The sequence below is a fragment of the Alexandromys fortis genome, unplaced genomic scaffold (assembly GCF_014885135.2).
Source record: "Alexandromys fortis isolate MF-2015 unplaced genomic scaffold, M_Fortis_MF-2015_v1.1 scaffold_402, whole genome shotgun sequence".
NCBI lineage: Eukaryota > Metazoa > Chordata > Mammalia > Rodentia > Cricetidae > Alexandromys > Alexandromys fortis.
The window spans coordinates 304151-319632 of record NW_026068275.1 but is presented as its reverse complement, the minus strand read 5'-3'; the positions used below and the strand labels follow the sequence as shown (position 1 = coordinate 319632).

The 15482-nt window shown below is 43.7% G+C and overlaps 2 protein-coding genes across 4 annotated transcripts in view; one reads left to right on the top strand and one right to left on the bottom strand.

The window, feature by feature from the left end:
• The window catches only part of Gins1 (GINS complex subunit 1), a 20151-nt gene extending 19162 nt beyond the window's left edge, over window positions 1–989 (bottom strand). Inside the window, exon 1 of the mRNA XM_050132075.1 lies at window positions 528–989. Within this exon, the coding sequence (XP_049988032.1) occupies window positions 528–602 (75 nt within the window). The 5' untranslated portion in view covers window positions 603–989. The remainder of the gene's footprint in view (window positions 1–527) is intronic.
• A 5133-nt stretch (window positions 990–6122) lies between these two features.
• Window positions 6123–15482, top strand: part of Abhd12 (abhydrolase domain containing 12, lysophospholipase) — a 62471-nt gene continuing 53111 nt past the window's right edge. The window contains exon 1 of one of the 3 annotated variants that reach the window (XM_050132079.1): window positions 6123–6482. In XM_050132079.1, the coding sequence (XP_049988036.1) occupies window positions 6292–6482 (191 nt within the window). In that variant the 5' untranslated portion in view covers window positions 6123–6291. The remainder of the gene's footprint in view (window positions 6483–15482) is intronic. The other 2 variants (XM_050132078.1, XM_050132080.1) reach the window with 2 other exon arrangements.

Genomic DNA, 15482 nt, shown 5'->3' with positions numbered 1-15482 from the left:
TACATCAAAGGCTGGCTATAAAGATATACGTGGAGCTGGAGAGATGACTCAGTGGCTAAAAGCACTTGTTGCTCTCGCAGAGGACCTGGGTTCCTGGAACCCACATCCTGCAGTTCACAAACGCCTATAACCCCAGTTCCAGAGGATCCTCTTCTGGCTTCCACGGGGCACCTGCATGCAGGTAACGCACACACATTAAAAAAAAAAAAAAAAAAAAAAAAGAGTTCGAGGCCTTGTCGCAAAAATCAAGAAGCAGATGGAAAATTCACCAACTTAATGAGTAGCATTAGTCTTTTCTTTTCCTTCCTACAATTTTTTTGGCACAGTTTCAAACTTTTTGTTTCCGATCTCGGAACCTAGCCAGTCGGTAAAGAGAACACAGCAAGAAACTCGTGAAAAGAACCTTCCTTTGGCAAGCCACTGCGTACAAGCCCAGGTAAGGTCCGCATTGGCCCCGCCCCCACGCTTGAGACCCCGCCCCCAGGACAGAGGCCTGGTCCTGGACACGCCCTTCCCTGGCTACTCACGTTGAAGGCCGGCAGCTGCCCTTCCGGCGCGCGGTGTAACTCGCGGACAAGCTCCATAGCCTTTTCGCAGAACATGACCGACGCTCCCGAGTCCCGCGGTCCTGTCAACTGCCAAGTCCAGTCACGCCAAACGGTCGCTGGGCTCTCGGCCGCGGCACTTCTATTGTTCAGAGCTCCAAAGCGCGCAGCCTCGCCTCCTCGCTTTGGCGCCAAACAGGTTTAGCCAATAGAAGTGCGCTGTCGGGTGAGGGTGGAGTTCCTAAGGCGGCCGAGAAGGGACAGTTGACCTCTTTGAGCAGCCGTACTGAGAGGCTGGGAAATGGAGGGGTTAAGAAGATTGTTTCTTTCCTGGAGAAGCCCGGGAAGTCAGTTGCTTCTAAGACACTAAGCTCTTTTCGATTGTTCGGCGAAGTAATGTGTACATTCTTCCCTTCTTTTTTATTTTTTCCATTTGAATTAGTTACCTTTAGGTTCCAAGGGCACCTTTAGGTTAAGAGGAAAAGACGAGAAACTAGTAAGGACGCAGTGTTTTGTTTTAGTTTGGCAGTGCCGGTTGTTTGACGTTAAAGGGAAACCATCTTTTATTGTGTACTTTCTGTGTAGTAGAGACTATGATGTGTACATCAGTTAATTCTCACAATTCCCGTAAGGGTTATTAGTATGCAGAACTGATAAGGAAACCTGAACGGTTAATTCACTAAAGGTCACACAACTCATAAAAATTAAAACCTACTTTCTATGTTTTGCACTTTCAGCTCTTTGATTTTAAAGAAGTTATTTCAAAATACTTGCGAACTGGAAAATGTCACAGATAACAGCAGTTCAAAGCTTTATACTGTGGGCCAATGCCTGAAGTCCCAGCACTTCTGGGGCTGAGGAAGGCAGATTCAGTCCAGGAATTCTAAAGGAGCCCATCTTTTTTTTATGTTTGTTTTTTGAGACAGGATTTCTCTATGTAACAACCCTGGCAGTCCTGGAACTTGTTCTGTAGACCAGGCTGGCCTCAAACTCACACAGATTCACCTGCCTCTACCTCCTACATGCTTGGAGTAAAGGTGTGTGCTACCAAGGCCTGGTAGGAGCCCACAAAAAAAAAAAAAAAAAAAAAGGAAGGAAGGAAGGAGAGAAAGAGAAGTTCAGTTAAAACATACTGTCTTGATTTGCCTTCTGTTGGTGTGATATGTTATGATCAAACTGGGAAGGAAAGGGTTAGTTTCGGTACACAGTTGTAGTCCACCAGGAAGGGAATTCAGGGCAGGGCTCAAGCAGATGCCTTGGAATAAGACTGCTCATTGACTTCTCATGGCATGCTCACCCTGCTTTACCCAGGACCACCAGCCTGGGATGATACTCCCCTCAGGGATCTGGGCCATTCCAAACCAATATGAAGTTCAGAAAATGCCCCGTAGATTGGCCAATCTGATTGAGGCAATTTTTCAAGAGTTCCTCCTCCTGGGCGGTGGTGGTGCACACCTTTAATCCTAGCACTCAGGGAGGCAGAGGCAGGTGTATCTCTGCGAGTTTGAGGCCAACCTGGTCCACAAAGGGTGTTCCAAGACAGGTGAGAAACCCTGTATTTCTGGGGAGGGGGGGTGAGGGTGGATTCTCTCTTCCTAGATGTGATTAGGTTTGTGTCAAACTGACAAAACCAATCGGCACATTTAACTACAAGATTATGGGAAATTTCCTAACCTTACATAATGCAAGATAAAAACCACATTATTAGTGTTTTTGTTTTAAGACAGGGTCTCCCTCTGTAGACCAGGCCCACCCCAAACTCACAGAGATCCACCTGTCTCTGTCTCCTGGATGTGTGCCAACTTGCCACACTATTTAGCTGATTTTTGAAAAGTGGTGTTAATTTCTTTTAAGATTTTATTTATTATGTATCTAGTGTTCTGCCTGCATGCCAGAAGATGGCTCCAGATCCCATTATAGATGATTGTGAGCCACCGTGTGGTTGCTGGGAATTGAACTCAGGACCTCTGGAAGAGCACCCAGTGTTCTTAACCTCTGAGCCATCACTCCAGTCCAGTGGTATAAATTTCTATAAATCAATAATGGAATTTTGTGGTGTTCTTTTGCAAATGTAGATCTCAGGATTGCTAGAGGAACTGGACAGTGTTGAGAGACATGTTTCAGAGTCAAGTGCTGAGACAAATTGCCCTTCAGGTGAAACTTTGGTCATTATTATTAATGCCACATACAAGTATGGTGGGGTTCTGAACTAAATAGAGGTCCTCCCTAAAAGATTTCAGAGGCATGTGGTCCAAAGCCAGAAGGCATAGGCATGAAAAGGAGCCAGCCTGTACTACATGCTGGCTGCTTGAATCTGTAACAGGAGGAGTGGGCTGCTTTTGTTCCGTCCTGCCTGGCTAGCTTACACCCGAAATAATCACAGAAACTGTATTCATTTAAACACTGCCTGGCCCATTATCTCTAGCCTCTTATTGGCTAATTCTCATATCTTAATTTAACCCATTTTCATTAATCTGTGTATTGCCACATAACTGTGGCTTACCAGCAAGATTCTAACCAGCATCCGTCCCAGGCAGGAGATCCATGGTGCTCTGCCTGACTCTGCTCTTCTTCCCGGCATTCAGTTCTGTCTACTCCGCCTACCTAAATTCTGCCCTATCAAAAGGTCAAGGCAGTTTTTTTTATTCAACCAATGAAAGCAACACATAAACAGAAGGAACTCCTACACCAAATCTCCGTTTCTGGGCCAACTGGGGAAGGAGGCAAGATTCTGCCTTTTGTGACTTCTGAGTCATAGCAGGGGCCTGTCATCTTCCTGTAGCTGATCCCGGAAGGAGGGAGGCTGCTGGAGTGTGGCCTGATCTGTGAGGCTACAGCTCCTGATCTAACAAGGACATACATTATCTGCAAAATGGGTATGGGAATGTCCCCACTTTAAATAGGAACTACCTGTCCAAGTGTTGTGGCTCATGCCTGTAATTCTGTCATCCCAGATGCTGAAGTAAGAACATTCCAGAGAGTTCCAGTCCTGTCTCAGAAAACAATAGATATGTAGGTAGGGAGGTAGATAGCTAAGTAAGTAGGGCTGTTCCTTTTTTCCCTGTTAGAGATACTTAGGTTAATGTGTACTAAACACCCAGCTATACTGCTGTAGGATTGTGTGTCACAGGCTGATAGTTGCAACCCTTCTTAGCCCTGCATCTTTTCAGTTTCAGCCAGGAGGCAAGTCCTTCATTGACCTTTAGACGTCTTCACTTTTAAAATGGGAACAGCGGCATACCTGTGCGCAGTCTTGATGATTCAATCTTCCCTTCAGTAAATATTTATGAAGTGTGTACAATGAGCCAAGCATTGGTCCAGATACTGAAGATAATGCAGTAGATACGGTCTTTTCTTGGAGTCTATCTCACAGGGTGGAAAACACCAATACAGATAGATATATCTATGTCAAGTATTTTGATGATCAGCACTAACAGGAATAAACCAAGGAAAGTGACCCCAGCAAAGATGAGAGGGTCTGACAGTTCTGTGTTAGTGTTCAGCAAACACAGTTCTCAGAGGGCAGGGAAGTAACTCTGTTGGTGTGGGCTTTAGGGAAGCAGAGCTTTGGGTTAACAAGAATCAAAATGCCCAGGTCTTAAAGAGGGTAGCATGAAGGACCAGCAAGGAGGCAGTGATCCTGGGAGCAGTTGGCGCCTGAGCGTGTGCCTGGAGCTCTGCCAGGTAGGCTCTGCCTCTTTTACTGAAGTGATTTCAGTGACATATTCAGACCTACTTAAAAAAGGAAATCCTGTGGCAGATGAGTGTTAGTCAGAAGGAAGAAAAACAGACATGAAGGCAAGAGACCCTTAGACCTCTAAAATAACCCAGAGTGGGAATTGGTAGAGACGATGGGAAGTGGTTAGATATAGAATTTTGAGTAGCGGCTGACACAAAATTTGATGACTGGTGTGGTGTGATGTTCTTAAGGAAAAATGAAGGGTAAGACTCCAAAAAGGACAAGGATGGAGTTCCCATTCCTCAGTAGGGAAAGACTATAGATAAAGATGGAGTAGTTAGTAGTCAGCAAAGCATAGACCTCTACAGAAGAGCCTTAGTTCCAGCAAAGCATAGACCTTTGCAGAAGAGCCTTAGTTCCAGGAAGGGTATGACCCAGAGATACAGTGGGGGCTTACCAGGGTGGTAGTGTATTAAACACCAGAAGGCCAGGAAATGAGGATCATATGGACAAAGTCTAGACCCCCACCCCATCCCCTCTTTCTGGATCCTCCCTCCAGTTCCCCCTTTTTTTTTCTGGACAATGGAACCCTGATCCTCAGGTACACTAAGGAAGTGCTACTGCTGAGCTATATCCAGCTCTTTTTATTTCTGTTATTTTGAGGCCCAGCGTCCACTAAATTGCCTGGTCAGCCTGCAACCTCCTGCTATCAACCTTTGTAATAACTTCAGGCATGTCCTACCAGATCTATCTGCTCTTTGTTTCTTTCTATAAAGATTTTATGATTGATAGGTAGAAAATTATTTTTTAAAGCATTTTATTTGCTTTTTGAATCTTCAAATCTATAGTACTGTTTTGTTGCTTTAAAGACTTTGGATATTAATTCACACAGTATGAACATAGGTTGTGATATAGCAAAATGGTCAAATTCTTGGGTAACTTCAAAATATCATTACAAAGTCAACATAACCCCTTACATTTCTAAATTCCTATTTAATCTTTATCAGTTGCCAAGTTTTCAAACTGATTGACACACGTGTTGAAATTAAAAAGTAAATTCGGAATAAGTAGTCTATGTATCTCTTGGTTGCAGGCCGTTAGTAAAATCAGTGCCACCATATCAAATAAAGCAAAAACTCTAAAAAGCTACATTCATGAAAGTGTGTTTTCCCTTTTTTCTGGTGGATTGAATCATTACTTAATTTCGGGTGTCATAGTACAAATTTATCTTTGAAATAGATTACCTGGCTTCCACCATTTCTAATCGTTTTTGTGAAGATCCAGATTTTAATAAGAGATTTCAAAGCATATGTAGACAGTTCATTTCCTTACATTCAGCCAAAGAACAAAAAGTAAATACAAACTTGTTTTAAAACAAACTAGTTACAAAAGAGTGTGCTTTTTTTTTTTTAAGGTAAAGCTTTTTGATGAGTATAACAAACCTTCAGAATATCTAAGGGTTCTCGCGTATTAGGGAAGTCAAAGGCCCCACAGAGGGAGTGGAGGGCGCCTATTTTGCCTTGCAAATAGAGCTAGTTCCCTCAAGGACCCCTTCTGGCTGTCGCACTCCCAGCGTCCTCACCATTTGGACCACTGAGATGGGGCATGCCGAGTTAATCAGCAGACGACACCTGGCACCTAAAGCAACTCAGCCTGAGAACCCAAACCGATCCCAAACCACAGCGTGAACGCGGCGAGACCCTTCAAGATCAGCCCTGCCCGGAAAATGACCCGCAGTTTGAGCTTCTTCTGCCCTTCTCCAAGATGGCTGTTGTTGGCGCTGGGGATGCTGGGCGCGCAGCCCGTGGACTGGAGGGGGAGGCGATGGGGGCGTGTTTGGAGGTGGGCGGAGCTGTGTGGAGGCTTGCTCTGATTGGCCGCGATAGCCGACCGGCCTCCGGCGCTGGTCCTTAGCGGGCGCCGCGGCCTGGGGCTGGGGATGTGACCGGCAGTGGGCACCCGGCTCCCGGCGGTGACGGCTGCGAGCGGCGGCGACTGCAGCCAGGGAGGCGCAGGCAGGCAGGCGAAGCCAGAGCACCGAGGACTGCCGGCCGACAGGGCCGCGGGATGAGGAAGAGGACCGAGCCCGTCACCTTGGAGCATGAGCGCTGCGCCGCCTCAGGCTCGTCCTCCTCCGGCTCGGCCGCCGCGGCGCTGGACGCCGACTGCCGCTTGAAGCAGAACCTGCGTCTGGCGGGCAAGGGGACGACAGAGCCGAGTAGCGGAGCCGACGCGGGCATGAAGCGGGCTCTGGGCAGGTGAGACGCGGCGCGGGTACTCATGGGCCCCTCACCTGGTGGGCAGGTAGTCCCAGGCCCCCACCTTGAGTGATCTGCTGTGGGAGCATCACAGCATCCCATCCTCCCGGCGTCCTCTTCGACCCTTCTTCAGACTTCCTCCTCTGGGCTGGCCCGCATGGGTCGTCCAGCCCCATTCTTTCTTCAGGCACCTGCCTCTGAATCGCTGCTTCTACCCTCGCTTCCCTGTTGTCCACCCCTACCCTACGGGCTTCTCACTAACCCAGCCAACATTCTGACATCGAGACCCTTAGCTTAGCCCGCAGGGATACTTAGGGACCGGGTCAGTAGTAGTCAGGAGTCCAGTAGTCCAGACTGGCCCTGGAAGAGTCTCCTGAGGAGTTAGGAAGGCCATGTGTAAGAAGAGGGCCGCGCAGGGTGGACCGCAGACCCCGCAAGTGTTGTTAGCCACTTCTCTGGCTTTGCCTTGACCTCAAACGGAGCTCAGTAGCAGCGCTCCCCTGTCTGGAAATTTACCGATGCTTGGTTCTTCCCTTCGGTTGTTCATCCCAGGTAACTATGTCAGAGCAGCGTTCGCCGACCCTGCTTCGAGGGTTAGGCCGTTTTGTAGTGTCTAAGGGAAAGGACGGATGCATTCATCCTCAGCTGTTGGAGGGAACTGGTGGTTGCCAGTGCAGGTGGCTGCAGGCACTTGAAACCTGCACAGTAATTGGTCATTGAGAATCACTTTGTATGGTTCTGAAGTCTTCTGGGGTTGGTCGATTAGTTAGTTTTGTATCCTCCCTTTGGGATGGAGAAGAGTTATGTAAAGCTGATTTCAAAATTGAAATAGCGTATTTCATAGGGATAGGTTTCTTTCCCTCTATGGTGGTTTCTTAATCTGACAATTTGCCAATTTGTAGATTATCTTTCTTGACAGTTCTGAAGTCTTGATAATTCATGACCAGAGATGTTGCTTTTCAATACTCCCGAGATAGGAATTGTAGCAGTCATTTCTTTTTACGTCAGTTGAACGTTCCTTACGTATATGTAAGACATTTACCAAAACAGAAAGGAAACCAGAGCTTGAAACTCTGTGGTAAAAGATCATGAACTTAAACATAGCAATCTCTTAAATCAGTGATTCTCAGTTTTGCGGAAGGGTCAGAACGGACTGATTTTGTTTTGTATGTGGGTAAATTAACGAGATTACCTGCCTGGTGAAGGCTCCTGCTCAGGCCTAATGACCTAAGATCCATCCTTGGGACTCCATGGTGGTAGGAGAGAACTGTCTCCTGAAAGCTGGCCTTTGACCTCCTTGCAGTCTACCTACATACATGCACAGAATAATAAATGTATTACATGTAATTAAAAATTAACTAGCAGGTGATCTTTTGTAAAACTGATATACTCTATTTTCTTTTAAGCTTACCTGCATTCGAAAATTCTTGATAGTTCAAATAAATAGAATTTTATTTATTTATATGCTTTTTAGATAACTTAGAAGTTCTTCCTTTGAGAAAAATCAAATTGCTATGCACAATAATGTTCAGGGGGCAGGACTATTGCCCTGACACCTTCCTTGTATTAAAAAGACCTGATTAGTACTGTGAGACAAAGAGACACATTCAAATGGTGCCCACATCCTCTGAATGAACAGAGGCTCTAGGAGAATAAAGCATAAGGAAGGAAGGCCAGATTGGAGTATTACTCCATAGCTTTCTTTCTGGTTGCCCCTACAAGACTTTCTGGTGCTTCTACACCCAGCCCAGCCCAGCCCAGCCCTGTTTACCCTATCACTTACCTGACCTTGCAGACTTGTTGACTTGCTTTACCTGTCTCCTCCCCCAACAAGAATGGAGCTGCAATTAGAGCAGGTTCTCTCCACCTCTGTATTCCAGTGGGAAAAAAAAAAAAAACTTGTTGAATGAATGAGTATCCATGGAATAAATTCCTAGAAGTGGAATTGCTGGGCCAAAGGATGTATCTGTAACTGACTGAAGAATTAGTACTGATTGTGACCTCCATTTTAAGTTGCCTGCACTTAAAACGGTGTATAATTACCACATTTTGACCTTGCCTGTTTCTTTGAACTCCATTCCTTGGGTACTTTCAGGTACACGAAAGTGAGGAAGACATAATGATTCATTATATCTGCACACACATTCTAAACTTTCACTGTTTAGCAGTATTGAATCATTTCACTTCTCTGCAGTTTTTTTTCAGGGTGGGGGGTGAGACTATTTTTAAGCAAATTTGATTGATTGGTTGGTTGGTTGGTTTTTTGAGACAAGGTTTCTCTGTGTAGCCCTGGCCATCTTGGAACTCGCTCTGTAGACCAGACTGGCCTTAAATGTAGAGATCCGCCTGCCTCTGCCTCCTGAGTGCTGGATTAAAGCGTGCGCTGCCACCACCCAGTTTGCAAATTTTTAAGTACCTGAACAAAAAAATTTATTTGCAATGATGTAGTAGTGATAGTACCAGATGTCAACTTTGAATAATGTCCAGTCTGTACTCAAATTTCTAAATTCTCAAAAATGTTCTCTTGATTATTGTATCTTAAAATTTTTTCTTTGCTCCCTACCTATCTACTTCTTTTATAAAATTCTATACATTCTTTTTATATTTTATTTTGTGTGTGTATGATATGTGTATGTGGAAGTGCATGTAAAGATCAGAAGACAATCATGGAATCTGTTTTCTCCTTCTCCCTGTCTGTGGGTTCTAGAGTCTAACTCAGTTCTCCAGGCTCAGATGACAATTGCCTTTACTGCATGAGTCATCTTCCTGGCCTCTCCTATACATTTTCAGTCTAATTAGTTGATTTTGTTGTTGTTGAAAATAGAATCCTTTATCATAGCATGTATTCTTATTGTATTAGTCATAACTAGTAACATTGTTTTTGATAGTTTTTTTTACAATTGATTCCCTTTGTTTTCTGAGTTTTTGCATGGTGGCTGCAAGTAGTAAGAATTTTGTCCTTTGTCTTCCAATGTTTATGTCACTTGTTTCTTTGTCTTTTCTAATTCATGGTATTTCTAGGAAAGCCAAGTACTGTTGATAATACTAGACATTTTTGACTAGTTCATGACTTTACTGACAGCCAAGTGCTATGAATGATACTTTAATTAGTTTATGACTTTACTGATAGCCAAGTACTGTTGAGACCCTGGGCACCTTGATTAGTTCATAAATTTACTGACATCCAAGTACTATGGGTGATACCAAGCACCTTCATGACTATATTGATGTTTTTGCCATTAAGTGTCATGCTAGTTATTTTGGTAAGGGGATTATTGGTGATGTTTTCTAATTAAAAAAATGATAGCTGGACATTTTTCTTTTTTCCTTTTTTCTTTTCTTTTTTTATTTTTATTTTTTTTGGTTTTTCAAAACAGGGTTTCTCAGTTGCTTTGGAGCCTGTCCTGGAATTAGCTCTTGTAGACCAGGCTAGCCTCAAACTCACAGAGATCCACCTGCCTCTGCCTCCCAAGTGCTGGGATTAAAGGCATGTGCCACCACCACCTGGCAGGTAGCTAGATTTTTTTTTTTAGTGCTGTTTTAGCATTTGTGGCAGGTTCATAGTGTTTTTCTTTTTACTATAACAGGTGATTTTCTTTTAGATTATAGAATCATTCCATTTTGGGGATAAGTATTAGAAGGTATGTTGATATTTAGAAATTGTACATCGTTATTCATAAGGCTTATCTATAATTTCCTTATTAATTTTTTTTTCAGTACTGGGATAATGAACAGTTTTTAAAAGAAAAAAGATTTATTGTATTTTTAATTACATGAGTGCAGGTGCCCAGGCCAGAGGCGTGGGATCCCCAATAGCTGGAGTTATAGGCAGTTATGAGCAACCTGACAAGGTGTTGGGAACTGATCTGAAAGATATGTACAAGCTTTTAACACGGAACCATCTCTCCAGTCCCCTTCTTTTTTTATTGTTGTCTCTATCAGTTGTTTCAGCGTTGTCTATAGCTTATTTAAAAGTTTTTTTTCTGGCCAAGCGTGGTGGCCTGTAGGGGTTGAGGCAGAGGAAGATGCTTGAGCCCAGGAGTTTTGGGTCAGCCTGGGCAACGGGACTGGGAGCAGGGCCATCTCTTCCTCTGAGTCAGTTTAAACTACTTTGTGTTGGAGCTCTAAGTAGCTCAGGCTGTTCTCTAATGCTCTGTGTAACCAAGGATGACCTTGAATTCTTGGCCCTCCTGCCTTAGCCTTCAAGTGCTGGGACTATAGGCCTCTGCCACCAGACCTGGCTCAATTTTAAATACTCTGAAAATTGTTTGTTTCTTTAAAATTTGTAGAATTGCCATGTAAAACTGCCTAAGTATGGAGCTCTTTCAGCATATAGCACATTAACTATTACAAATTGTTCTAGGTCAGCCGGGCGGTGGTGACGCACGCCTTTAATCCCAGTACTTGGGAGGCAGAGGCAGGTGGATCTCTGTGAGTTCGAGACCAGCCTGGTCTACAAGAGCTAGTTCCAGGACAGGCTCCAAAACCACAGAGAAACCCTGTCTCGAAAAACAAAAAACAAAACAAAACAAAAAAACCATTAAATTGTTCTAGGTCATCAGTGTTTAGACTTTGCTACTGTCTGGATTCACTTTTGCTGACTTACATGTTCATGGAAAATCATTAAATCATCTACTTAATTCAGCTTCCCTGCCTCTTTCTATCTGTGACTATTTTCCTCAAATTATTAAATGCTTCCTGCCCTCCCCTTGATTTAGACTAAATAATGATATACTTAATACAGATGTACACTGGAATTTGAGAAAATGTCCCCAAGACAATACTTGGTTTTTAATCCTAGTTCTGATGAAGGGTGCAGTAGCCATTGTGCCCTGTCTAATGGTTTTGTTTGTTTGTGTGGGTTTTGTGCTTTGTACATGGTCTCATCAGCTTTAAAAATCAAAATCAAAACCCAGAAAAAAACAAGAAAAACAAAACAACAACAAAAAACTCCACTGTAGCTAATTTAGATGGAATCAGTTTTTGAAATCAAAAGCCCCCATTTTGTTGTTTTAAGTTCTGGGTGGGTGAAAGGGTGGTTTTTAAATGTAAATATTGATATAATTAATATAGGAACTCTGTATTCTCTGGGAAGAGGAGTGATATTAATGTGCTTTGTCTGATGAGCAGAGATACAGGGCAGATGAGGGATTTTGTAGGAGTTTTACTTTTTTTTCTTGTAGCCCTGGGATTCTTGACAGTGTTCATGAAAGATTCAAGTGGTCTACCATGGACCCTGAGAAGGCATGCATGACATGTACAGGAATGATCTTTCTTCTTCTCCCAGCCTTTAGACCAAATCCAGATATGGACAGAGACCGATGAGCTGCATGGGAGGTTTCCTAGTCAGATCCCTGTTCATGTAAATACCAAAGAATACAGTCAACACCCTTCATTTTTCCTTGGTCCAGAGAAGGGCCTTCATCCAAGATGTTGTTGACTTTACTATAGCTCAGAAAGGCAGGTGGCTGAGGTCAGTGTCCATGTCATTCACCTTTAGCCATCCCAAGGTTAACCACACTTCAAGTATCTCAGTATCTGTCTTTTCATCCTTAGTTTCAGAGCCAGCTTTTAATCTTTTGTTTTGCTCTACTGCACCTAAAACAACAGAATTACCCCAGTGGTTACAGTGTAGCAAGTTCAGTTGGCTTTGTCTGGTGTGCTTAATCAGGACCTTGGTTGGATCAGCCTTTTCCATTGTGCCCTACCTTGTCATGGTTGCTCTATATAGCCTGACACCAAATGTTCTTAGGACTGCTGTTTTTATATTTCTGTTTGACTCAAAGTTCCTTTCAACTCACAGTCACTACTCCTACCCAAGTCAGCTTTCTGTGGTAGGTAACTCTGACAGACAGGTCTGAAAGGATTAGTATGGACCAAGATATCCCAGGACCAAGTTTTTAGCACAAAGGGGATTTATTTGCCCCAGAGGGACAAAGGGCAGGGAATAAGAGACAAAGACAGGGGATAGAGAACAAGGGAGAAGGGAAAATGGGCAAGGGGAAAAAGGGGTATTTGTCCTAGAGGGACAAAGGACTGCCTCTGCATAGAAAAGAGACAGATGTGGTCCATAGGCAAATGGCAGATTATAAAGGTTAAAGTGGGAAACCAGTTTTAGCATGAGTTGGTTTGTTTTGTTTGGGCATGTCAATTAGGGCAGCAAGAAGAGGGCTTTTGATTGCTGGACTTCAGTACTTTAATGGCTGGACCTTTAGTAGTCAGCCTCAGGGGGAGGAAGTGGCCAAATAAGGGAATAGACCTTGGTGGCTAGCTTTAGGAATGTAATATAATGGCTTTTAGCAAGGCAGAGGGACTAGGGGAATGGCAAGGCCTGCCAGATCCATTTTTGTCATGCATGGGCCTACTAGAGTCCTCCAAGGTCTACACTGTGAAGATGCCTTTTGGCAAACTGAGTTCTTGACAAGCTCATGGAGGCTGCCTTAGAAAGAGTCATGGAATTTTTTAAAAGTTTAAAAGTGACTGGATAGGGAGAGCAGTAAGATGGGTCAGTGGGTAAAGGTGCTTGTTGCACAAGTCTGGTGACCTGCGTTTGATCCCTCAAACCCATGTATTGACAGAAGGAGAGAACACTACAAAGCTGTCCTCTGACTTTTACATGCGTGCCATGGCAAACACACCCCCATACAATTTTAATACTTAAAGTCAAGGAAGATAGTCATTTTATCAGGTCTGTGCTAATAAAACTGGGATCCTGTTTCAGTTTCCTGATATTCCTCCCAAGAGAATGTTTGCATTTTGAGTAAAATATGCAGAAGACTGTGTAATGACAGTTGAGACAAGCTTCAGGTCAGTGTTCTTTGTTTATAGTTGCTACCATAAAACTTAGGTTTCAGTGGGTTTGTGCTTTCTGAGTGACTCTGTCAGCACAGCAAGTGACTTGTTCCATCCTATGTTGTGATGGGCATGTGGAATTTCAGAACAGAGCGGCCAGCCAACATAGAGAAGATGATAGCCAGAGTGCCGGGACTAGACTGTCCATTAACTAAAGGACCTGCCATTTGGGTTTAGTCTCCCCTGGACTAAAGTCCGTATTTTATAGGATGCTGCATAGTGACCTGAGTTTCAAGAGAGTCTTCTCAGAATCTGTGGTGTGGCATGAGCTACTTAACTTTCTGAGTCTGTTGTTTTCATCTGTAATGTGGGGATAAGAATGCCTCCCAGTTGGATTGTGGTGAGGCCCAGGTGTGTGGAAAATTCCTGGCACCTGGTGAACATCAGTCAGTAGCATCTTCTGGTGCAACCATCCCATTGTTATTACTAATGTTATAAGCTAAAGGGACTGAGAAAGCTGTTAGCGTGTGTCAAGAATTTATTCCTACTTTCCATTCCTGTCCCCAGACTGTAATCTAATCTAGCATTTCATAGTTGTGCATTTAGTATATCTTTTTATTGCATATATTTATTTGTGGTTTTGTGGCGGGGGTTGCCCTGAAATACTATGTGGAGGTCAGAGAATAACTTGCAGGAATCTGTTGTGGAATATTGTTTTTACTAGGTAAAGATGAATTACATTTGTTTATGCTGCAGAGTATTTGACTACATAAAGGTGTGGTACATTTGTTTATGTTGCATTTGTTTAACGATGTAAGGATGTGTTTTTAAATTTGTAGAGATGAGTTGCATTAGTTTCACCTTGCCTGCCTAAGGTACCTATAGGATAGTAACAGTGGGTGCTTGAGGCTTTACTGTCTGTAGCACTCCGGCTTCCATAGCATTGTTGGGCTTTTACCAGTGATCATAAATTGGAGTCTTTTACCTGAGTTCTTCCACAGTTGGAGACTCACCGGTAGCTCTACAGTTCTGGGATCTTTCTGGTGGCCCCACCCTTGTAGCTTTGCTGAGTATTTGCCCTCGTGCTATTTCTTTTCTTTTCTTTTATTTTCTTTTCTTTTCTTTTCTTTTCTTTTTTTCACGACAGAGTTTCTCTGTAGCTTTGGAGCCTGTTCTAGAACTAGTTCTTGTAGACCAGGCTGGCCTCGAACTCACAGAGATCCGCCTGCCTCTGCCTCCCGAGTGCTGGGATTACTGCCCAGCTCCTCGTGCTATTTCTGTGGTGGCTCTGCCTCATGATGTCTCTGTCTAGTCTCCTTGGCTGTTGACAGCTCTCATAATGTTCTAGAGCATGGACAAAAGTGAGCTAAAGTCTTTGAACTTTATAAACGAGTGATCTTTGCTCTGATTTCCCATACAGTTCCTCATTTGTGCCTGAAATCTCACAAGGATGGTCTTTGCTCTGATCTTCAGTATTAGAGCTTCACACTTTGAGATTGCACAAGGATGACCTTTACTCTGGTTTCCAAGACAGTTCCTCATTTTTATCTGCCCTGGTTAGTTCTGTCAGCTTGAGTTGATTGTTAAACCTAGAGTCATCTGAGAAGGAAGTCTTAAATGGGGGATTGCCCAGGTGGGATTGACATGTTGGCATATCTGTGGGGAATTGCCTTGATTGTTAACTGATGTAGGAAGGCCCAGTCCACTGTAGGTGGCACCGTTCCCTGGATAGGTGATCTTATTCTATATCAGAAAACTAGCGAAACATGAAGCTACAAGTGAGCCAGCCAGTAAGCTCTCCATGGTTTCTTATTCAAGTTCTTGCTTGTTCCTGCCTTGACTTTTCTCAATGATGAACTGTAGCTTAAAAGCTGAAATAAACTCTGTCCTTCTCTAAGTTGCTTTTGGTGAGAGAGAGAGAGAGAGAGAGAGAGAGAGAGAGAGAGAGAGAGAGAGAAAGAGAGAGAGAGAGAGAGAGATTATTGTTTTTGTTTTGTTTTCCAAGACAAAATTTCTCTGTGTAACAGCCCTAACTGTCCTTGAACTAACTCTGTAGACCAGGCTGGCCTCGAACTCACAAAGATCCACCTGTCTCTGCCTCTCAAGTGCTGGGATTAAAGGCATGAGCACCACTTGCCTGGCTTGGCTAGAGTGTTTAATCACAGCAGCAGAGAGGAAACTGAATATTGTCTGATACCTGGCAAACAC